Here is a 24,842-nt window from a genome sequence, read left to right on the forward strand (position 1 = left end):
TTGGCTATGTTGCACTTGCTTTGCAGTGCAGCCCTCAGGTTACGTTCAAGATCAACATGCACAAAATCATCACTGACCTACCAAATTTGTATTTTCTTGATGAACATCCACAAGAAATACAGATCCTTAGAAACAATTGTAAAACTTAAAAAACCCCAATAAGTCTTAATATTGACAATTGTTAAAACGGGTAAATCAACTTTCTTACCCTCACATGGTTTAACACCCCCAACGTTGCAGGTGAAAGAATAGAGCATGTTAAAAGAAAACATCTAAGCAACACACGTTTGATGCAATACAAAACTAATTACAGTCAGATCTTAAAGATAGAATGAAGATATTGATGAGTCTTAACTCATCAATATCTTCATTCTTACATGTTTCTCTGGCTTACTTTTCTTGATTTAAATAACCTTTGCTAACAGTTTTACCACTTTTCCAGTCAAAGCGCTTTGAGTGCACACACATTCACACAGCATTTCTTTTAACATTTAAAAAGTTTTTAATACTTAACCCCACTTTTTACACACTGCTATTACTGAATAGCTTGTAATATGCATTTGCTTATTACAGCAAATACACTGGTGTGGAGCCAGATGCTGCTGTCAGAAAGACAAACGGGCATCAGGAAATGTTTCCGGACATTTATCAACATGCAAACTTTTTTTTTTTCTTTGCAGTTTTTTTATGGACAACATAATGCATAAAAAGACCCATGGGGTGATTTGGAAATGGTGCCATTACACTGTTTGTCCAACAGAGCAGCTCTAAAGTCACAGTTTACATGCAGCTACTCTCAGCTGAGAGGAGGAGGTGACAAGTGTTGTCTTTGCAGTTTGCAAAATTCACTGCTGGTGAAAAAACAGCGATGCCATAATTTAATTAACTGTAAAGATTAACAGCAGATATAATGTCATAATTATTACACACTAAAATGCAAGGATCTGTTGTGGCCTACCAGAATCAAATATTAACATCCAACATGTATAAAGTCACTTTGGAAATTATACCACAGAGAATTATGAGCTGAATCTGCAGCATCACCTGGTTTTGCAAGTTTTTATCAGGTTTTGGCCTCATTGTTGAGAACTCCTACGGTTGCCTTTGATTGCAAGCAGAAGCTCTCTGCAAGAAAAAAAAAGCCTGTGAGCCCAGCCTGTGGAGGATTTAGCAGCTAAAGAGGAGTCGACAGGAAGTAAATACTTACCTTGACTCGGCGCTTCATTTGGTAGTCCCTAGTCACCATAATTTTCAGATGCCTAATATTCTTTGTAATTGTTTTTGCTTCATATCCCAATTTCCTCTGGATTTTATATCCACACACTCAAATGAGTTGTGATAACTCTGAAAAGAGGTTAATGCTAAACATGTTTACATTCAGATGAGCACAACTCAGAAATTGGGAGAAATAAAGGAAGAAGATGTTTTCTGAAAATGTTCCAATAAGTAATCCCCCCCAAAAAACGCAGCAGCTGAGCAACAGAGCTATAGAGTTTATCTCAGATTTTCTAATTCACTGGGACAGCAAACAACCAAGCAGGTCAAAAAATAAATACAGCCGTTACATCACAAGTGCCATTTGCTCTGTTGTGCTGCAGATGTTTTTCCTCCTTTTACTGCAGAACTTTCATTTTGAACTCCTCTGCCTTCTGGCAGTCAAAGCCTTTTAAGGCCATCTGACATTTTTTAAAAAAGAAACATTATTATGTTGACATTACTGTTTTTAAAAACAGCGAAACTCTGCGCTTGGGTGTAAATTTTGATGCCAGCTGTCAAACTAGAAGTTAACAAACTCTTTAAATACAAAGATACATTTCATAGATCAATTATCAATCAAAATTTTCATTTTATTGATAATTTCAATCATTTTACAGCTACACATTTGGAGAAAAGAAGGACCTGGATTCTAATCTAGTCTGGGCCCCTCTGTGTAAAGCAGGAGTCTCAAACTCACGGCCTGGGGGGCCACTTGCAGCCCATGTCACCCCTACTTGTGGCTCATATATTGATGTGAAGAGATATGATGCAATTTGGCCCTTGAAGTTACTTTTTTGTTAGGGAGGATTTGTTTGTTGTTGAGTGCAATGTTAAAAGAATTTCTTTAAAAAGCCCAAAAATGATTTAATATGACGGTAATATGAGCAGAGAGCACAAACATGCTGAGGGATTGGCTGTGTTAGCTCAGCAAAAGTTATTTGTAAAGAAAACAGTTTTCACTGGCAGTCAAAAACTAATGTGTACACTTATGTCTGCATTTTTATTTTGTTAAATACAAACAAAATTATAGCAGATGTGCTGCCACGTGTCTGGCCAGAGAGAATACCAATTTGTTTATTAGGTAGTTCAATGAAAGACTTCAGTTAAGAGTGAGAAAGAAATGTGTTCACGTTTGCAGTTTTGTCCTGTTGTCCTGGGTGGCTGTAGGAGGCAGAGCAGGTCACCTACTGATCGGAAGGTTGGTGGTTCGATCCCTGGCTCCTCCAGTCTGCATGTCAAGTATCCTTGGGCAAGATACTAACCCTAACTTGCTCTCCGATGCATCCATCGGAGTATGAATGTGTGAATGTACTTAGAAAGCACTATGTATAGATAAAGTGCTTGTGAGAATGGGTGAATGAGGCATGTTGTATAGAGCACTTTGAGTACTCCGGGAGAGTAGAAAAGCGCTATATAAGAATCAGTCCATTTACCATTTATACAATATTTAAATTTTTTTTAAAAAAAACTCCTACATTTTCAGAAATTTTGGAGGGTTTTTTTGTACTACTTGAACAGTCTTTCTAGCACTGAGGGTTAGGGGTTAGGGAAAATCAGTCTTGGTGTTTGCCACAGACCCATCTGAGCTGAGGTTGGTCCCTGAGGTCTGTCGGCTCTAACGTGGAGATCCAGCTGCACTGGCAGGCGTACGCCCGCAAGCCTCTCCTCTTCTTCAGCTTGGTTCCAAGCTTCTGACGTTCCGGCATGTTGTTCCTGCCGGCAGAGAAAGACAGACAGTGAACTTTAATCGTTACAGGGATAAGACCTTACCCTTCCAGCTGCAGCCCTGCAGACAGTCTGCTGGAAGGACAAAATATCTGACATGCACAGATGAAAGTGAGAGAAAAAAAGGATTCTTGCCCTTAAGGAACTTTTAAGCTATGATGCCAAAGTATAGCGACAATAAAGGAATCTTTATCATATGAAACACACTGGCCGACTGGTTCCATTTCTGTGTTTCCAGCAGCTCAGGCAGTGTTTTCATCACACAGCCTCTGACAGACTTCACCAAGGGGAAAATCTAGCAGCTTTAGAGACAGTTTGTAATTTAAAAAAAAATGTTCTTTGGACACAAACACCACTTTAAACTGATGTCAGTGTTGCTCTGTAACTGGTAGATGGGTACACTCAGTACCTCAGTTTGCTCACAAAGCAACCTCAATTTGTGCAGTCATGGAATCCACAGGATGTTGGAAACAATCCTTTGAGTTTGACACAATGCCATCACATAATTTCTTCAGAGTTGATACAACCGTCCGTTTTAATGCATCACCAGAGCTCTTTGTTATGTTTCAAGAAACCAGTCTGACATGACTTTTGCTCATGCTGGAAGCAGCCACTAAACATGGAAAATTATTTCCTTATAAGAATGAACATGATGGATGACAATAGGGCGACCGTGGCTCAGGGGGTTGGGAATCGCATCTGTAACCGGAAGGTCGCCGGTTCGATCCCTGGGCTCTCTGTCCTGGTCGTTGTGTCCCTGGGCAAGACACTTTACCCTACTGGTGATGGCCAGAAGGGCCGATGGCGCGATATGGCAGCCTCGCTTCTGTCAGTCTGCCCCAGGGCAGCTGTGGCTACAACTGTAGCTGCCTCCACCAGTGTGTGAATGTGAGAGTGAATGAATAGTGGTATTGTAAAGCGCTTTGAGGGTCTCGAAAAGCGCTATATAAATCCAATCCATTATTATTAATAAACAGAAAGGCTGCAGCATTCCAGTAATTAATTAAAAGTAGATAGAAGTTAAAGTACACTTCTACTTCTTTGTTTTCAATCATGTATACACTGTTACAATGATGTATCCTCCATGACAAATATCATCCATATAGTAACCTTTCCAAAAACACAAACAATAATACCAACCTATACTGTGTCAGTTTGGGTTAAAGTAGGGGCCCGTTCTTCGTACCTCGCTAAGTAAGTTAGCTGGATTTGATTGTTGACGATTTCGCGTGATCTTGGATCGTTCGGTTCCCCGAAGCTCATCCGGGACTTGCTGTCATAGCAACAGTAAGCGTAAACCTGCTCGGGAGCAGGTTTACTTTATGTAAACAGGATTAGATCGCGGCCACGCAGGTATGTCCGCTTCATTCATACGAAAGCAACAGCGATATTCCACCACTGTTTCACCATAAATAAATAACATCAATGTAACTAAAGATAATGCAGCACTTGATCCTTTTATTGATTTCACACAGATACATACAGGTCATTTCCTAAAAAAGGGAAATGTACTATTAACATTCTATTACATGTATGTGATTATTATAGATGTAAGTCATATTTCAGAGTAGTAATTGTAAATTACTTCATGTAATCAAGATGAGAGACCACGGCTATAAAAGCGAAGGTGGATTTGGGAAGCCTGTCGCAGTCATATCCTGTCCGTTTACGCGAGCCACCCATTGCGGAAGGTGCAAGATTGATAAGGAGAGTCCTCAGAATTCAGCGTATATTGCGGGACAGACAGGATCCTTTAGCTCAGCGCGACAGTGTGCTCATAGAGAGATATCGATATTCCTGTGAGGGTATTATTCACTTAACCAACTTGTTGACGAGGGGGTGCAGGACCACCACCTGTCTTTTTTTTTGCTCTGCCCTTTTCTTGGTTGCTGTTATGAACAAACAAACAGAGTATTCCAGGGTCTCTTTCCAAGAGACTAAAAGCAATATAAGTGATAAATATTACCAGTCTGTAGAATATTCTTATATTTCACTTTTACTTGTTCCCATGTTCTAGTGGGTCCTGTTGTGGCTCTAATGTGAAAGGGGATATAATATAACATATTATAATATAATATAATGTAATATAATATTGGGTAATATAGTGTGATATGATAAATCTACCCTACCGCCTACTGGTGTTGGCCAGAGGGGCCGATGGCGCAATATGGCAGCCTGGCTTCTGTCAGTCTGCCCCAGGGCAGCTGTGGCTACAACCGTAGCTGCCTCCACCAGTGTGTGAATGTGAGAGTGAATGAATAGTGGCATTGTAAAGCGCTTTGGGTGCCTTGAAAAGCGCTATATAAATCCACTCCATTATTATTGTTATTATTAAATTACTTACGAGTTTAATTTGTCAGCAACTTTCTGCCAGCCCTCTCTCCTTGCTTTTGCAGCCTTTGCAGTATTCCCTTGCGTTTTAATTAAACTCTGAAACTCCTGAAATCCCTCACTCAAGAGTTCTTGCTCTGCTGCCGAAAAATACCGAGCGCGCTCCTTCGACATTTTCGCCGACCAATCAGAGGGTTGCCAATCAATGTTTCTACTATCGATGCGTAGCCCCTTTTACAACACCCAGTGATCTCACATTAGTTCATCCAGCTGTACTAATCGTCAACAGCAGGTGTGTTTGGAGAACCGGAATAGCGAGCTCACGGTTAGCGCGATGATTTGGTCTTGGATGTGTCATTTGATCTTGGATGTAGTAAGCGACGTAAGAAGAACGGGCCCCAGGTCTTTTCACTTTTACATCAGCGGATCTTACATCCGTCAGTACTGAAACTCTGCAACTTAGGAAACACTGAGTTAAAGTCCTGGCTTTAGCATGAGGAGAGAAAAAATGTGAATTTTAATATCCTTACATAGAATAACATCATGAAATTGAATGGGCTAGATAAAGGAATCAAAGTCATTCATCGGAAATAACTATATAATGACTTATTTTTTATCTTTTAAATATACAGTGATTAACAACCACCAGTGCCCACAAACTCTTTAATCAAACCTTTTCATGTTTCCGAATTTCCAAAAAAAGCTGAAAAGAAAATAGTAAAGCACATTATCATTATTTTTTGAATAGATGGATGCATGGATGATTACTTTTTGATGAAGATGCTAAATTACAGTTCTTTGTTAGTTTTAGTTGTTAAATGTCTGGGTTGATATATTTCTGAGAGGTCCAAAGTGCCGGCTCTAATTTGGGTAGAAAAACACGAATTTGGTTTGTTATTTGCTTATAAATGCAAATGTCATTTTTAGGTTTAAACAAGTCTTTGACCGATTTCTGAATTTTTTGTATTTCTTTGTTTTTATGACAGGTGGTCGAATATATGTGTTAAGCACTGCGTTAAACACTGTAATTAAATATGAAACATTTGATTTAGACATGAAAACGTAAAATCAAACATATTTAAAGTTTACACCGGTAATAGTCCAATATGAATAATCCTGACCCACTGACCTAGATTCATCTATAACAGTACCCTGATCTTCGCTAAATAAAAATGCATGCTTCTGCGTGACAAATGAATACAGACAGTCATTAACATTACGCTCAAGTGTACTTAACATGTATTTTCCTCTAGCTTTGTGCTGTTTGAGGTTGATGTTTTTTTAACTTCTGCTTTATGCTTGAAATAAAATCTGCGTTATGCAGGTCACCCCATAATAATTTATGAGTAGAAAATTATGCAAACAATTCTAAATTTGCATACTGTGCCACTCCCTTTTGCTTTTAAAATTATAGGCACAGCAGACATGCACTTCTATCACTGTTAATGTCCTGGTGTAAGCCTCTTAATTAAGAAGAAACAACAACCGTGTGGGTAGTAATGGATGCATAAGCTACACATGACCAGGCAAATGTCAAATTAGTGTGAAAGGAAAATCACCTACTCAGACCACTGAGGACAGAAAACACGATATTCCTCATTAACAAATTATGGGTAAACTACTTAATGTACTATTCAGACAAAAACAATGAATTTAATTCGTTCAACACAGATCAAGTGTGAAATTAAATTACAGCTCGGTAGCTTAACCCTCCAGTAAAATGTGTTTGAATAGATTATAGCATAACTTTTATTTTAATCTGTCACCAGGTCTGTAAAAAAAAAAAGTAAATTTGCATGTGAATATGTTTTCCCTACATTTACATTTAGAGGCTATGAAGTGCATATGTACATGCCTCCGATGTGATGTTTCTATTAATTTTTTTTTTAAACTTCACCTTTTGTAGCTGAAAGGTCGAAGCTCTACTCCTAACGGACTGAAGCTTTATTGAGGATAACACTGACGTGATGACATGAAGGGCAAACTCATCATCCTGAGTGCTCCTGAGTGCTTCAAAGTGCTCTGAACCTAAAATCACACTAAAAGTAAATTGCACACTTGTGGAGTAAAAACATTGCTAAGTGCTGACATGCCATTGGTGTGGACGTATATCTTTGGGTATATCCTGGTGTGAAAACTTGACACATTTACAGCCTTCTTAACATCTCATAATGTCTTTCCAAGCACTAAAAGCCTTCTGGACACATACATTTAGGTTTCCTGCACTTTCCAGTGAAAAACACTTTAAGACCGTCTTAAGCTTCACAGAGCCAGCTTCACCGTTTCTATATACTCTGGAAACCTTTCATAATCAGAGGATTTCTGGTGTTTTACCCGCACACTAACAACAACTCATTTAGATGTATTAGATCTTTTGTGTATGTACTTATATATTAATTCCGATATTACTCATAAATCACCACCTACCCACCTACCTATCGATCGATCTATCCTACATGCATATCTGTGTTGTCTTTCAGAAGGAAACTATATAGACCCAAGCACCAAACAGCTCCTCTATTACAACTTTATATTTTATGTCACGAGATTGAGAATATCTCCCTTCTACTTAGCAGAAGTTAGGTGAAAAGATGTAGAAGACAACTTTGATGGGCATCTAAACAAAAGCCTTTTTATCAAAAAAAAAAATTGAAGGAAACATTTTCTCTGCAGTCTTCAAGACTACAAGGCAGCAGATCTAACCACAGCCACATCATGCTTACTATTGTGGGAACCACAAGTTTTTAATTCCCAGACTTCCATGCAAATAAGCTCACCATGCAGTATAGGCGTAACCCCATGGGAAACATGCTTTGCTTTGGACAAAGACTGGATTTAAAACTGTAGTTACATATTTGCCTAACAGGTGAAAGACCCCTCATATGAAACACCAATCTCTTGGGCAGCTGTGTCAGGAAGGGCATCTGCTGGAAAAATCTGCCAGATTAAGCGTGTGGAGATAACTGCTGTGGTGACCCATTGTGAATAAGGAGCACCTGAAAGTAGCTTTATGTGTGATCTAGACATCTACTAAACTTTCACCTCTGAACCACAATGAACATGATTTTAATCTCGACAGCTCTGTACCATTTACACACCCTTTCAGACCCATAATCAACAGAAAATTGCTCAGTGGGATATGGATGACTGGCTGAAATTAGGTTGAATTCGTGTTAGTGTAAAGGCCTGAAATGCCAACCTTTCTCTTTTCAACTCAATTCAGATTTATTTTTAAAAGAGACTTAATCCACAAAATAATGTCCATAGACATCTGGTACATGGGGGAGCAATTTTTCTTCATTAATGAGGTTATTTTGTTTCCATTGTCAAAGTGAGAATATGTCTAGATTGAGTTTCCCTTATTCGGAAAGGATCAGATGGAATGCTTTAAGATCACATTGCCAACTGATGCAAATCAATTCCGTTTTTGAGGAATTAAGGCAATTTTATAAGGATGGTACTGGACCAGAATTTCACCATCAGCTAATCTACTAACAAATTTGACTTCAATCAAATCTCCAATAATATTAAAAGAAATGTAGAAACAATCATGAATCAGTGTCTTAGCACCATCAGCCCTAACCCAATTTCCCTCGGGATGAATAAAGTATTATCAATCAATCAGTTTACACCTACGTATTTCCAGCTATTGAAATGGAAGAGAATCGATCAACTTGAAAAGAGAAAGTCACCTGCAAACAGTAGAACAATGCAGTCACACCATGTGCAGATACAAATGCTGGCAACGACATCATCCACACTGTAGGCTCTCCATACATTCGACACAGACGTTAATCAGCCTCAGTGTTCAGTTAAACCCTCAGTTCCTTTATTTATTTATTTATTTGCCTTTACAGTAGCTCTCAAACTTTTACTCAAATACTTACTTTACTTAAATAATGGTCAGACACCTTAGTCTCACTTCATACTTTTCACCTGATTATCCGTGGCCCATTAGTGTGACCCGCCATAGTCTAAGAACCGCCGCTATAACGAGTGACAGCGTCACCAGAAGTCAACCTTTGCCCCTCCTGTAGCTGCACGTGCGGACAAAATGACACCATTACCCGTTGTAACATTAATGGACGTCACCTGTGTGCTGTTATCTGAATGGTATTCTACTGCTTTAGTATTAAAATTATGGAAAGCTCATTTCTCACATCATCATCCATCCATCCATTCGCTTCCGCTTATCCTTTTCAGGGTCGCGGGGGGCACTGGAGCCTATCCCAGCTGTCATAGGGCGAGAGGCGGGGTACACCCTGGACAGGTTGCCAGTCTGTCGCAGGGCTAACACACAGGGACAGACAACCATTCGCACTCACATTCACTCGCACATTCACACCTAGTGACAATTTGGATTATCCAATTAACCTATCCCTACAAGCTGCATGTCTTTGGACGGTGGGAGGAAGCCGGAGTACCCGGAGAGAACCCACGCAAACACGGGGAGAACATGCAAACTCCACACAGAAAGACCCCGGCCTGATGGTGGAATTGAACTCAGGACCTTCTTGCTGTGCGGCAACAGTGCTAACCACCGTGCCACCGTGCTGCCATCACATCATCATAAGTAGATAAAAGCATGAGGATGAACCTGTTTGTGTAGTTCAAACTGCATTCACAATATCACATATTACTAATTATTTATGTCCTCATGAACTTTGTTTTCATATATTTTCTGAGCAACAGAAAGAAATCTATGAACTGGGATGTAAACACAAGCAACAAGAGTAAAAACAGACTGGTGCTTGTCTGACAAGTAGCACGACTCACAGATAACTAAGACATTATGTGAATTCTGTCAAGAGAAAGTTTACAGAAAGAAAACCTAATATGCTCACATTTATATAACTGTGATACTCAGTCTGTAAGCTTGTACCAGCAGTCTGCTTAGTTTATAGTTTTCTGGAGAGGCTTAACAAGGGTGTGGGAGTAGGATAGTGTGGTTGTTTATATTCTAGTCACAAAGATCTGCAGATGCTGAGTTGTTTCCATTGGGGAAAGATAACTGCTCTTATCAGTCATTAGGACTGTGGGTGGATTAATGAGGGCTGACCATGTTTTACAATGTGCCCTGTTCTACTTTACTCAGAGTTCAGCTCGTCTAGAAGGAAAAAAAACAAAAACATATACATTTAAAAGTAGCTCCACAGAACATTACTGCCCCCGTCTGGTCAAGCACAAAAACCCAATAAATCTTGAGAAAAAATAATAATATAATTTTCTTAAAACGCATAAACATTTAAATTCAATTTTTATGCCATGTGATTCGTTTTTATATTGCGCCAATTCAAAAACGGTCACCTTAAGGTGCTTTATGTGGTAAAGGTAATGACACCAACAAGTTCACTGTCCCAAATATGGGAACAAGTGAAAAACACTGTTTTGGTCGATGTAGCCATTCCATGCACTAAGACTGAAATACTGAGATACTGAAAGGGTTCTGTAATAGAGCAATGAAAGACTTTTATAATTCACTTACATACTTACAATGTGAGTAGACTATAATAATTAGAACATTCATTCAATATCCCCAAAAAATCCAGCCTTCCTGACATTATATGTGAGTAAGAGTTGTGGATAATTTGGAGTCTCACACTTAACAAGGTTGGTATTAAGATAAACATCCAGGAAATTCCTTATAAAATAATAAAAGGCAGCACAGAGGCTTTTAATACTGTAAAATAGGATTTCATGACTCATTCTTTTTTTTTATGTTATTTGGGTACAAATGTGTTTGCTCATACTTGATTGGCCAGTAAAGCCTCATTCCCGATGATGATGTCATGTTCAGAGTTTGTTTTTTTTTGTCCCTCTGCTGCATTAATAAAGTGGCCTCATTCAGTTTCACACTGTTACCTGTCAGAACAAGGCGCACAACTCAGTACGCGCACATCAAACAGCTAAAGTCCACAACAACTGATCTGCACTTATGTGTAACAGACTACTTTATCACTGCTCCCTGGCTTTGCGGGGAAGGTGGGGTGAATACAGTTGAAACTCACACAGGGGATCTCAGTGTGTGTGTGTTATGGATCATCAAATTGATGCCACATAAGTCGAAAAAGTGGTGAGAACAATGAAATGCTGTGCAAATTCACTTCTGTACAGCCCCACTGGTACTGGTTTGTAACCTAGGATCCCCAATAAGGACGACAATAAAAGTGTGTGTGTGTGTGTGTGTGTGTGTGTGTGTGTGTGTGTGTGTGTGTGTGTGTGTGTGTGTGTGTGTTGGGGGAGGGGGGTCACAAGATAAAACCGGTAGCAGGTTTAAAAATATGTATGGCAAATTTATAGACAAATATATCCTTTTCCTTGCAAGTTTTTGTATTTTGTTTTTATGTGTTCAAGAGGAAAAATGAAGCAGAAAAAAATCTGTTTTATCTGAAAAGTGATAAAACAGAATAGCTTGAGTCTCAAGAGACCAAGCTATTCTAGAGACTAAAATGCCAGAGTGGGGTCATTTTATTATACTTTTTCTGATGGCTTTACTCGTGTTTATCTCACCTCTAGTGTTTCATTTATATGTGACAGATATTCTAAAATGTTCTAATAGACTTAAACGTGACTGAAAACTAGAATTATGTAAAAAGTAATCAAAACATTTTCATCATCAACTTTAGCAACAAGCCTTATGCAGCTGCACATCCTACTATTCTAAGTCATCATAATTCCTGTAAAAAACTACGAAAGTTTCAATGAAAAGTTGCAGATAGAGTTCAAATATTTAAAAATAATCACTGCTGGGCTCGTAAATTATCCCGATCAATCACTTGAAGGTTATAGGCTGACCAAAAACCAAAGTTTTTAACAAGTACTAGCAGAGCACACTAAACTGCATATACAGTCTGTAGAGGCTAAGCTTGCGCTTGAAGCCAGTGAGGTGTTCGTGTGTCTACCTTAAATACATTCCCATAGACACACCATATGTAAAACACAAAAGGTGACCACTAGCGCCATACATAAGGAGCAATTTAAATCTGCTACTCGTGTTCCTCTTTAAAACTTCTTTAATCACGCATTTTCTTGTCAAGATGAGAAAAACATGGCATCGAGCCTGCAGACTCACCTGAGGAACAGGTAATTACAGGTTGAATCCCACTCACAGTCATCAAACATCAGCACCCGAAAGTCGCAGGATATACACCTCAGCTGGTCACATGATCTATTGGTATACAGTCAGTTATTATTTGCAATAGGCAATGAATACACACTATAGGTAATCACTCATTGGTCTATAATCATTTGAAAATGCACCGTGGTATAATTTATTTAAACTAATAAAAAGTATGTTGTGGATCCTAGAGTTCTACATCTTTATAAACCAGGACCAGACGAGACCTGACAGACGCTCTCAGTATGAAATTACTTTTTCACACCTCTTGGATGCGGCTGTTCCGACACCATTTGCGACAGAGCTCCCGCCAATAAAAACAGGACAGCACCTGGATGCAGAACACGCAGTGCAGATTGTGTCCAGACAAACAGAAAGAGCAAGAAAATCAAAATCCTGCATAAACAGGATACACAGCCTGAACAAACACACAACCTGGTTGTTACTTTTATATTTAATATAAAGACTTTTATCTGGCCACTGATACGCTTCCACATAATATGTTACTGACTTTTATCTTGGTTAACTATCCTTCATACACTGATTTAGTAAATATCCAAACTTATGGCACATGTAGAAATGCTAACTCGGAGACAAATGCAGTTTAACTTCCTTGCATCCTGTGATTATTGCATGCCTGCATGTTTTTGTTGTTTGTTTGTTTTTAATTTTGAATAAACTAAAAGACTTACTTTCTTCCTCCTGACTGAGATGGAAGCCTCTTTTCCACATGTGGCCCTTTAGGAAACTGCTCAGCCTAAAATGAAAGGTTAAAAAAAGAAAAGAAAAAAAGAGTTATTTCTTTCTTAAACTGTGAATAGAATTCAACCAAATAAAACCTACATTTATCGCCACCTGCTCCTCCCCATCCCTCTTGTGTATGTGTAGTTATAATCAAGTAGAGCTGTCACAAAGAGGACATTTGAAAACCCAGGTGTATGTTTATGGCTCTTACTGTTTATTCATAATGCAGGTAAAGACTTGGAGATGAGACAGGTGCATCATAATAATGTCTGACTGTGAAGGCAGAAGCTGAACCTATCGGCACTTTAAGTGTTTCACATAATCGTATTCTTCCACCTGCCTCTTCTTAGAACCCGCTCCTGGTGCCTGAGCTGCATCCTCTTTGTACCAAACGTAGCTGGTCACAGCCAGTTTTAGTGTTGTGGGTCAGAGTGACCGAGTTTCCCTCTGTCAGAGGACCAGAGCGGCTGAGTCATGTGTTATTTAGAGGATCTGAAAAATAATTTGGACATAAGAATTTGAGCCGTACCTAAATTAATAGATTTTGCCCCCACTTGAAAAAAAAAAAATCCTTTGAGTATCTGGTTCTCCAGCTTGAAATGCTCCGATGTGTTTACCTGCTGGTCACTAACTTTCTTTTTATTGGTCAAATTGGTTGATCATAGCTTTTCTGTTAAATTGATGCTGAACTGAACAATTTCTAAGGCACAAAAGCAAAACAGAGGAAAAAATTTAACAAATTGCATTCGCAGGGAACTACAGTGTATTAGGAACAGATATTTCCTGTGTGTGTGTGTGTGTGTGTGTGTGTGTGTGTGTGTGTGTGTGTGTGTGTGTGTGTGTGTGTGTGTGTGTGTGTGTGTGTGTGTGTGTTTGGGGTTCTTTGTGGCAGCAATTTATTTAATTAGTGTAATTGTTTCATATAGCACATTTTTTGGCTTGGTCTTGCCTAATAAGTCAACTTGTCACATCATCCATTTAGTTAATAGCTGACACACATTAAATATTTGGAATTTTGTTACTGGAAACTGTGTATCCTCTACTTTTATTATATATTTTCCCTCACTTTCTGCAAAATTAACACGATTAGCTAATGCAACTCCTTTGAGAATAGTTTCAAACAATAATTTTCTGTTTTTTCCCCTCAGTATACCTGTCTATCAGCTCAATTATCCAAGTTAAGGCTACTACCTGCTTCATTCATTGGGCACTGTAAGACTGTGGTTCTCAAACTGTGGCTCATGAACAATCAGAGTACCGTACTTTCAAGCAACATTAGAGATTTATCAAAGTAACTTAAAGTTTTACCCTAAAAAGCGGTTCACTTCTTACAAGAATACACTGCGATGGTAACTTGTGCTGCAAATCAACACGTATAAAAATCACTTTTTGCTGACCAATCAGTTTCCTAAAAAGCAGTGACCACAGAAAAGTGGCACCTGGTGTGCTCTTCTGCAGCTGTAGCTCATCTGCTTCAAACTTTGATGTTTTGTGCATTTAGAGATGTTCATCTGCATTCCTGGTCTCACACAAGTGGTTTTTTGAGTAACTGTTGCCTTCCATTCAGCCCACAGCCTTAATCCTCTTACCTCTCTGGGTCAAGGCATTTTGACCCCGAAAACTGCTGCTCTCTGGATATTTTCTCTTTTCCAGAAAATTCTCTGCAAAGATGGTTGTGTAAGAAAATCCTAGCAGATCAGCGTTTTATGATATACGTAGACCAGCTAGACCCAGACCATGTCACCAATGACTATGCCACATTCAAAAATCACTAAAATCATCTTTCTTCTGATTCTCTGCTTGAACTTAAGGAGCTTGTCTAGACCATCAGCATGCTTAAATGCATTGACTGTATGCCGTGTGATTGGCTATTTAGATTGGATTTGCATTAACAACCACTTGACTGGTGTATACCTAATGAAATGGCTGGTGAATGTATATAGGGCCTTCCAAGGCTTACTGACTAAAGCACTAAACCACACATATTCCTATCAGGCACTGCTGACAAATGCCGGGTTGACTTATGAGGGTAATAACTACCTTTGTGTAAGTGCTTAACCTGAATGCAGATATTGAGATAAATAAATCTTGACATTTTGAACTTACTCTGTGGTCCTACACGAAAACAAACATGTGAAGTGAAACTAGTTGAATAAATATACTTATTGCTAAAGCTTGATAAAATCTCTGGGGCATGCCAGCCTGAGGGCCAACACCAGCTCTTGGTAAGATTTTATGAGGATCCTGAGCCTGACAAAGAAGAAAGAACAACTCTGCATTTCATTCATCCACTTCATCACTTCAGACATGATACAGCAGTGCAAAATAAGATTATGGGACCACAACGCAAGATTAAGTCTTCCTAACAATTTCAGATACAAGCAGTGCCAGCTCAGCATCAGTTAAAAACTTAAAGTATATGACAGCAGTGTGCCCCTCAATCATATGCAAGACTTAAAAAATGTTTTAAGGTGTAATTCACTTCTTGTAATTCACAGTTCTCTTTCCAGAATTCAGAACGGGTTCAAGTCAATCTTACCTTTGGCTGAGGGAAAGGACTGCAGTCTTCCTCCTGTAATTCCTCCAGCAGGGCGTCAATATCCTCAGTGACACTGTTCACTGACCGTTTAGGCTTTGTGGCACTAAATCAGAAACAAATACATGGATTAGTGTCTTGGAGTTGTAGCAGGTGCTGGTGACAGATATTAATGACTGTTTTTAAGAGCAAACCTCTGTATCTACAATAACCCATATTCTGCATATTTCGGCAGTTTCTAGTATAATTTGAAAACGCTGAAGTCATTGAATATAAACTGAACTGATCATTAAGTTTATTAAATTGTAGCAATGCATGGAAGCTGAAGTAATGCTCAGCTAACTTATACCTGACATGTGCTAGCCAAGTTAGCTTTGTTTACCCGTGCTTTTTCTGTCCGTCTTTGTCTTTCTCGTCTTTTCCAGCCACATTTGAGTTGGTGCGAGCCGCTGAGGACGCGATTGAAACGTTGCGACAAAACTTTTTCTCGACTTCATCCAGCAACTTGTCCAAATCTTCATCATCCATCGTAAAGAGTTCCTCCCACAGAATGCTGTACCCCCACCCCAGCTAATCAGCACAAGCTAGCGGCCGAAACCATGAGAGCGTTTATCGTTGCTAAGCAACAGCGGAACATAGCGGAAGCCGAACTGCGGAGTCTTCAAAATAAAAGTCTAAATCGACTCATGCTCAAAGAAAGTTTTAATTTATACTTGACATTAGGTATTACATTAGGGATTTGCCCCAGAGCCTCTGCTTGTTTGCAGATGTTTGTGTCTACCTGACATATGTAGGTCAGGCATGAATCTCCTGGACTATGATGTTTGTAGACAACAGTGTTATCGATAGTGAGAGTAGGGACCTGATAAAATAGGGTCTGGAGAAGTGGGGTCATTGTTCTCTAGAGAGATTGCGAATGAAAATCAGTAGAAGAAAGAAATACTCAAGATAGCAGTGAGACCCCCAAAAAACCCCATACAGGAACACACACTTTGTCTAACCTTTTTTCAGGTTAAAGTATACTGATATCTTACAGGTAACTATCAAATAATTACATTTGACAACATGGGCGCGCAACTTCTATTATATATTGGGATGTTTATTTATAATGGGATATTTATAAATAGAGCTATTTGTATTTATTAGAGCTATTTGTATTTTTCTTGCTGTGTTTTATTTCATTTAGTTGTACAGCACTTTGGTCATCTGTGTTGTTTTTAAATGTTTATAAATCTCAGTCATGATTTTGTTCTGTTTTGTAACTCTTTAATATATTGTGATGTTTCATTAAGTTTAATTAGAACGCTTATTTTATTAATAAATTTATTTTGAAAATGTGACAGGATGTACTGTTAGTTGTTCTTTCGTTGCTTATAACATTAGAACAACCGTTTTTAAACTAATGTAGGCTAATTTGTCAACAATAAAATAGTCCCGTCCTTTGAAAACCCGAGAATGTAGAATTGCAAATTGCATTTTAAAAATAAATAAATAAATAAGCCAAAAAGATTCGTTGTCGGCAGGATTCGAACCTGCGCGGGGAGACCCCAATGGATTTCTAGTCCATCGCCTTAACCACTCGGCCACGACAACCGGATGGAGCAGTACCTTCAAATTGCACGTTTTTAACAGGCCAAGTTAGTCTTATACGAACGACAGAATGAGTTCCTTTGGTTCATAGCGTAGTTCTACTGAACTGTACTGTACAAAGTACAAGTACAGTTCCGCAGAACTACGCTATAGGAACAGGTGTATTTGTAGATATCAGTGGTGTACTCTGTATTTACAACAGTATTTGCAACCGATTTCCCTACTTCCCTTAGTTGAACAGCTCTACACACCCACATGCTGTAGTCTCACATTACAGTAGTTACTGCAGTTTAATTTGAAACCGGTGTTCCTTAGAATGTGAAAATATCCAACATATATTGTGCATCGAGCTGTAAAAAGGCGCGAGGTCTGAGTTTTACAAGAAGTGCTGCTTTGAAAAAGTCCCAACCACTCAAACACGGTGAAGTGTGAAGACGGCGGAAGAAACTTGGTTAACCTCGTAGTTGAGTTATTTAGGGTCAAGGAACAAGTCTGACTTCCTGCTCATTCAACATTAAAGAAAACCCAAGTCGTATTCCCGTATTATGAGTTCAGGTGCCTTCCCATCAGGTGCAACACTTTTCCGCGAAATTTCCTGAAATCAATTAAGACTTTAGGGAGTTCCACAGTTTTATGAAAACAAATATTATACTAAAATAGAATACTACTCTCCCTGAACACTCACAGAGCTTGATACAATACTCTTCAGGTTGAGGGATTGCCCTGCTTCCATTATGACACATAAAATATATTTAGAAGCTTAGCATTCATCCAGCGGCAACTTAATTCCATAATATACAGTGAATTGTATGTATTCATCTATATAAAGCTTCCTTAACCATTGTGTCAGCCCTCCCTTCACTTCAGATGCAGCCATTTATCTATCTATCCACTTTTTAAATGCTTATCCGGTTCACATGAGCCTGTTCCAGCTAACACTTGGCATTTTCCCAGGACAAGCTGACAGAGGTGGTTCACCTCCAATTCAATTCAATTTTATTTATATAGCGCCAAATCACAACAAAAGTCGCCTCAAGGCGCTTCATAGATACAGAGAAAAACCCAACAATCATATGACCCCCTATGAGCAAGCACTTTGGCGACAGTGGGAAGGAAAAACTCCCTTTTAACAGGAAGAAACCTCCGACAGAACCAGACTCAGGGAGGGGCAGCCATCTGCTGCGACCGGTTGGTGTGAGAGAAGGAAGACACGATAAAAGACATGCTGAAGAGAGACAGAGGTTAATAACAGATATGATTCAATGCAGAGAGGTCTATTAATACATAGTGAGTGAGAAAGGTGACTGGAAAGGACTGGACTCCAGCATCGTCCTGTTGAGAGGAAGCAGTGCCATGCTGCCCAGCTCTTCACTTCATTTATTAGCGTCTTCTGCTCCTCTGTCATGCAGCGTCCCACAGGGCTCAATTTTAGGGCCACTGCTCTTTTCACTGTATCTACTGCCTCTGGGTTCTATCCGTAGAAGGCATGGGATATCATTTCATTGTTATGCCGATGACTGCCAAATTTATTTGCCACTAAAACACAAGGATGGCATCACCATAAAACCTCTCTTGACATGTCTAGATGACATTAAAGCTTGGTTGGCTCTAAACTTTTTAAATTTTAATGAAAAGAAAACAGAAGTGTTGGTGTTTGGACCCAGTGGTCCCTGTGAGTCCTCCTCTGTTGTTTTAGGATCCCTGGAAGTCTATTTTAAATCTGTTGTTACTGACCTTGGTTTTAAGTTGGACAGTGATTTTAAATTGGACAACCAAATCGGAGCAGTGGTGAAGTCCAGTTTTTATCATTTAAGGCGACTGGCAAGAGTAAAATCTTTTCTTTCGAGGCAGCACCTTGAAACAGTGATCCATGCTTTTATTTCTTCCCGCCTGGACTACTGTAACTCACTTAATGTGGGGGTCAGTCAGTCATTGCTCTCACGTCTGCAGCTGGTTCAAAATGCGGCTGCACGACTCCTAACAGGAACTCGAAAAAGAATTAGAATTAGAATTAGAATTCAACTTTATTGTCATTGCACATGCACAGGTACAGGGCAACGAAATGCAGTTTGCATCCATCCAGAAGTGCTTTAGTGATATAGATATATTACAATATATATTAGCAATAATATAGATATGTGAGTATATTACAGAAATGGGTCTATTATGGTATGTTATAATGTACACGGTATGAAGTATGTTGTGAATATTCTATAACTATAAGTATGTACAGGCTGTAGTGAGTACAAGCTATGTACAGGATATGAACAGGATATAAATATGAAAAACTATACAGAATATGAAAAAAGAGAGCATATAACCCCCGTGCTGGCCTCTCTGCACTGGCTGCCTGTGTCTTTTAGAGGTAATTTTAAAATTCTTATGTTTGTTTTTAAATGCCTTCACAGTCTTGCCCCGCCTTACCTCTCTGAGCTTCTTCATCCCCACATACTCTGTCGGTCTCTCAGGTCAGCTGACCAGCTGCTCCTGGAGGTACCGAGATCCAGGAGGAAGCTCAGAGGGGACAGGGCCTTCTCTATTGTGGCTCCAAAATTATGGAATAATTTGCCCATGCATGTTAGAGAGGCCCCTTCACTGTCCACTTTTAAATCACATCTTAAAACCCACTTTTATTCCTTGGCTTTTAACCTCAGTGAGACTTAGTTTCTCTTTTAATTGAAGTAGTTATTTAATGAATGATTTCACTCTTCTTTTATTTGTTTTTTATTTATATCTCATGTAATTTTATTTTACAGTTCCAATGTACAGCACTTTGTGTCAGCTGTGGTTGTTTTAAAGTGCTTTATAAATAAAGTTGATGATGATGATGATGTAACTTGTCTAACTACACTTTCAAGTTAGGAAGGTTTGTCAGGTGCCCAAGATGCAGTTTAACAGCTGTCATCTTAGAAGTGTTAGTGTAATAACTCATAGATTAGCTTTTCTAACTACTCCTATTATCACCTAGTTCAGTTTGTAGTAAATTTACTGGCACTGACTGGTAGAGTGGTTTTCTACTCTGAGAACACTTTTACACTACAAACTCCATACACCAATCCCAAACCAAGCATGTTGCCCAACAACACTTTAGCACGGAGACTCAAGGAACTGGAGATCGAACAACTGATCCCACAAGTTATTAATGACCTCTTATATTTTATGTCAGAGTTTGGAAAGCAACAAGGAATGCCCAGAGTCTGTCCAGGAGAGGTAGAAGCTTCTGAGTAATTTCTGACTTCCAAAGTCGGTTTCTGCACCATCAGACATAAATTGTTAGACACTAATGTGCTGCACTTTAGTTGATGAACAGACCCCAAAAAGCTGCAGAGACACAGATCCAAACTCAAAAATGTATTTATTTAATATACAGGCAGTATTTGGGAGATCACTGGTACTGCAGATGTGTCCATATAGTGTTTTTTTTATGCATTTTTAAACTATCAACAACACACATTAGGAGACGCACATACACATAAGAAATACCAATGTATTTCTTATGTGTATCATTGAATCAAAAAAGTATCCATGAATCATTAATTGAGATACAGAAAATAAAGCAATAATTTTCTCATGTTACGCTGACTGAATGCAGAATATCAGTGTTCCCATTTCTGTCTCCTTTTGTTTTCAGTTTAAGAAAGTATATATATATATATATATATATATATATATATATATATATATATATATATATATATATATATATATATATATATATATATATATACATATATATATATATATTCTTTTTCTGTTGAAGATTTAGGCAATATACATGTTGCTGTGGAGCAGCAACAAAATAACTTTTATGTCTGTTACCAAACACGTTGGAACGAACAGGCGAAGACCTAAATGCGGACATAAAAAATAAGAAGTGGACCGATAAAAATAAATCCAGACTACACTGACCCGCTCTTAGGACTTTCCCCAAAACAAATGTCACGCTAAATGCAAATAGATCACGGGTGTTCCTATATGTCATCATGTTTCACTTCTTCTTTAGAAGGTCACTTTGTTTTTTAACATTTCAAGTGACAAAAGTCTCCTTTTTTTGGTGTTGTTGTTCTTGAAGGTCATTTACAGATGTGGTACTTCCTGAGAATAATTCTCTGAACATAATTTTTTTTCAAGTTACAACATTAATAAGTCAATAATATAGATTTAATCCAGAAAATCACTTATATAACAATAGCTTATTAAAAGGTCTGCTTTAAAGAAAGAAAACAAGAAAATATGAGAACATAAAACAATTAACAGAATCCAGAATGGTAGTTTCTGTCATGGCTCAATTAAAGCAGGTAGTTTAAAGTAATTTTCAGTGTGGACACTTTAAACTTGTAGGAATGCATCCATCCTCTGTGTAAACATTAGAATTCTTGACAAACACATAAAAATACAGATCCTCTTACTACGGTGGGACATTTCAGTCTCATGAATAACATCAGTGCCTTTTACTCCTGATACTCACACATCTTCCACTACATGACTACATGTGCACAAACAACGCAAGGGTGAACCTTCTTGGCTCCATCCTGCACAGTCACTGTTTGCCTGACTTGACAGTACAGTTTTTATATGTTTGTGTTTGTCTGCCTGCAGAAAAACGTCATTTTCTTAATAAAACTTTTAGCTATGGGGCGCAATTAAAGTAATATCACCTGAAAAATTCAGGTTTTTACAAAATAAATGTGAATCTTTGACTGACTGCTCATGCAAACTCACTGTCTTTCTGTCTTAACCAGTGGCTCTTTTATATTTAACCCACAGACTGACCAACCGACGTCTGATTACTGGACCTGCTCTTTGAACCAGGTCACCAGTTTCTCCAGCATCTTGGCATCTGTGGAGATCCAGCTCTATATCTGACTTTTCTGATGATTTTTGAAAGGTTGTCGCATAATCTTCCGATTTCCATCAGTTTCCACATGTCAGGGCAGAGTGTACTTATTCTATTGGCCAACGTTAGTCCTCATCTTTACACACAGAGTATAGTTTTTGTGGATGGTTTTGGACCCAAAGTGTAGATCAACTTCAAGTCTTTTGGTTCCACTGGTTTGTTCAGGAAAAAATCTTCTTTTGTTATTTGTTCTTGCTGTTGTTGTTTGTTTCTTTCTCTCAATCCATTCGTCAAACAAACCTGTGGTGGAGATATGGGAAATACATTTAGATTAAGAATGACCAGCATATGCATATTGTTTGAGTATGTTTAAAGATGATCATTACAATCTTTTGGTAGTACAACAAAATGATTATTAGGTAAGTTGGGTTCTAAGTGGATGCACATAATAGAAATCTCTTGTGGAAAATCTGTTTAAATATTAGTGTGTTTATATATAATTATCCTCCATTACTTACGTAGCTTATGAAAGACAGCAGAAGTGCTATCATTATCACTACGGAGGCGAAAAGAATCAAGTAATCATCTCTCTCCAGACTTTCTGTGGGAGCAGCTGGACAATCTGAAAATGAAAACACAAATTAAAGTTACTCAAGTTTGAACTCACTTGAACTGTACCACACTGTGCTAGCTCAGGTTGTGAACCTAGTCAGGCTATTCTGCATACAGGAAACTCCTGTGTGGCTGGATTTTGTACATTTTTCAAACTTTCATATCAGAAAACTCGAGGTGCACTTTGCTGTAGATATCTAAGGAAACATTCCCTCTTGTTTGGTATCCCAATAAATCTGCTCAGACTTTACCAATGAGTTTTTCTTTGTCTTTCTTTGCTAAAATATAGAACATGGTAAAAGCTGAACATCAGCATTAGCCACCGTAAAAGCCTTTAAAAGCTTTTCCAAAATAAGCTTCTTCTAAACCAGCTTTTGATGGAAATCTAATGCTCTTGATGTTTTCCAAATCATGTGCTTGACAGATGATTCCCACACTCTATGCCTTGGGCCAAAGAGTGATAGTTTTGTAAAGCTGATGCTCAAAATATAACAGTTGATTCAAGTTTGGAAGTTCTCCCTGAGTCAAATTTCAGTCATGGATGCCTCAGGGAACTTGGGAAAGTTTGGGAAACCTGTATGTTGAATTTGCATGAGCACCTAAAGAACCCAGAGACAACTGGGACAAACGTTTACCTGCCAGCACCAGGTGAACGTAGCCGTCCTGGTTTTGCTCTCCCACAGGTGCTGCCAGGTGACATATGTACACGCCGGCGTCACTGCACGTTGTGTCGGCCAGGAGGATGTCGTGGGTCTCGTTGACCAGCGCCACATCTCTCTCCACGCCATCGTACCATCTCGTCGTACCATCTGGGAGGTCTCTGGTCAAAAGGCCATTACGAGCAGACGATGGGCTCTCTGAAACCTGAAAAAGCATCAGTCCAGTGTTAGAGTCATGTGCCTGATGAATGACCAAACAGGATCTGAGACTAGACAGCCAAACCAAACACGCCTGATGTCAGTGTCATTATCACTTCTGTTAATGGAAAAAAATGCCACTACTATAAATAGCACTTCTTCTTTTTAACTTTTAACCCATTAACCACAGTTACTGCACACCCCATATTTGAGTTGAACCTTGTAGTTTTAAGCAAAAGCCTAAATATTTAACCAGTTCATAAAAACAAGGATTAAAATAATCACCAGACATGTTTATACTGCCATTCTGACCTTTATACACCACGGCTGAGCAGTGTCTTGTGACCAGCAATAATCTTTATGACAGTATAAGAAATAAATGAATAAACCTTTACTGTTACTTTCACTGCTGCTTTTTACTTTACCCCTACTACTTTTAACATTACTGAAATAGAAGAAAAAGTACATTTTGAGTCGCAGGTAATTCTACTTTAACATTCCTAATTAGACTTTATAGACTAAAGAATTAAGTTGTAAGTACGGCTGCTCTTGTTATTACTGCAGCATACTCATAATGTTACCCAGTTGTAGTGCTGTACTTTGTGTTTTCATTGTTATAACCTTTTCATTATGTGATTGACTACAAATATTTTGACTTTCGAAAGAAACGAAAGTGATATTACTTTGCAGTAATCTGCCAAGGAGAGCCTGACATGTTTTTTTCTTCTTAAATGTGCAGCATGACAATAAAAATAAATTGTATTTGTATTTATTTGGTTATTTAATTTATTTTTACCTTGTACCATCTCACTGCAAGGTACTGGACTCCGGGCTTGAATTTCGCTTTGCACGGAAGGATAGAGTCTTCACCCGAAAGGACCACGACTTCTGGTGTGTCCTCCTTGACAGCTGCACCCACAGCGAGGCACACGCCTGAGGAATACAAGAATAAGATGTTTCTCAGTACACGTATTTATTTTTCTTTCAATACATATAAACATGCAGCTCTTGGTTACAAACTATACCATACAGCTATTCGAATGTACAAACTCTAATAATATAACGTTCGACTAAAGTAAACTGAAAAGACACTCACCCTGCGAGAAGAGCAGAAGACAGCCAAGGAAATCTGCAGATATCATCTTGTTGACTGAATGTTTAGAAATCGAGAGTGAGGAGAACTGTGCCCTCAGCCTTAAATGGGGTTGTAGTGAGAAGGAAGTGGGGAAGGGAAGG

General features: G+C 38.7%; 2 protein-coding genes across 2 annotated transcripts; both read right to left on the reverse strand.

The window, feature by feature from the left end:
* cfap418 (cilia and flagella associated protein 418) lies at nucleotides 1-16,329 on the reverse strand. The gene is made up of 6 exons (XM_080897413.1): nucleotides 16,093-16,329; nucleotides 15,714-15,816; nucleotides 13,123-13,187; nucleotides 12,696-12,761; nucleotides 12,386-12,481; nucleotides 1-2,970 (listed from the first exon to the last, which is right to left on the reverse strand). Exons 1-6 carry the CDS (start codon nucleotides 16,236-16,238, stop codon nucleotides 2,811-2,813), a joined length of 636 nt encoding a protein of 211 aa, XP_080753539.1. The 5' UTR covers nucleotides 16,239-16,329; the 3' UTR covers nucleotides 1-2,810.
* A 4,676-nt stretch (nucleotides 16,330-21,005) lies between these two features.
* On the reverse strand, nucleotides 21,006-24,822 carry cd83 (CD83 molecule). The gene is made up of 5 exons (XM_080897412.1): nucleotides 24,703-24,822; nucleotides 24,403-24,539; nucleotides 23,385-23,613; nucleotides 22,656-22,759; nucleotides 21,006-22,437 (listed from the first exon to the last, which is right to left on the reverse strand). Exons 1-5 carry the CDS (start codon nucleotides 24,746-24,748, stop codon nucleotides 22,276-22,278), a joined length of 678 nt encoding a protein of 225 aa, XP_080753538.1. The 5' UTR covers nucleotides 24,749-24,822; the 3' UTR covers nucleotides 21,006-22,275.
* Nucleotides 24,823-24,842: the final 20 nt, after the last annotated feature.

Source organism: Rhamphochromis sp. 'chilingali' (genome assembly GCF_963969265.1).
Source record: "Rhamphochromis sp. 'chilingali' genome assembly, chromosome: 11".
Lineage (NCBI taxonomy): Eukaryota > Metazoa > Chordata > Actinopteri > Cichliformes > Cichlidae > Rhamphochromis > Rhamphochromis sp. 'chilingali'.

Bases quoted from the DNA above. Each gene is read 5' to 3' on its own strand.
- cd83 (XM_080897412.1), bottom strand. From the start codon at position 24,748: ATGATATCTGCAGATTTCCTTGGCTGTCTTCTGCTCTTCTCGCAGG. The intron at 23,614-24,402 runs GTAAAAATAAAT...ATGCTTTTTCAG, and splicing joins TTGCAGTGAGATGGTACAAG to GTTTCAGAGAGCCCATCGTC. The intron at 22,438-22,655 runs GTAAGTAATGGA...TCTCCACCACAG, and splicing joins TGCTGTCTTTCATAAGCTAC to GTTTGTTTGACGAATGGATT.
- cfap418 (XM_080897413.1), bottom strand. From the start codon at position 16,238: ATGGATGATGAAGATTTGGACAAGTTGCTGGATGAAGTCGAGAAAAAG. The intron at 15,817-16,092 runs GTAAACAAAGCT...TTTCTGATTTAG, and splicing joins GACGGACAGAAAAAGCACGG to TGCCACAAAGCCTAAACGGT. The intron at 13,188-15,713 runs GTAAGATTGACT...CTTTCATTTTAG, and splicing joins GTCCTTTCCCTCAGCCAAAG to GCTGAGCAGTTTCCTAAAGG.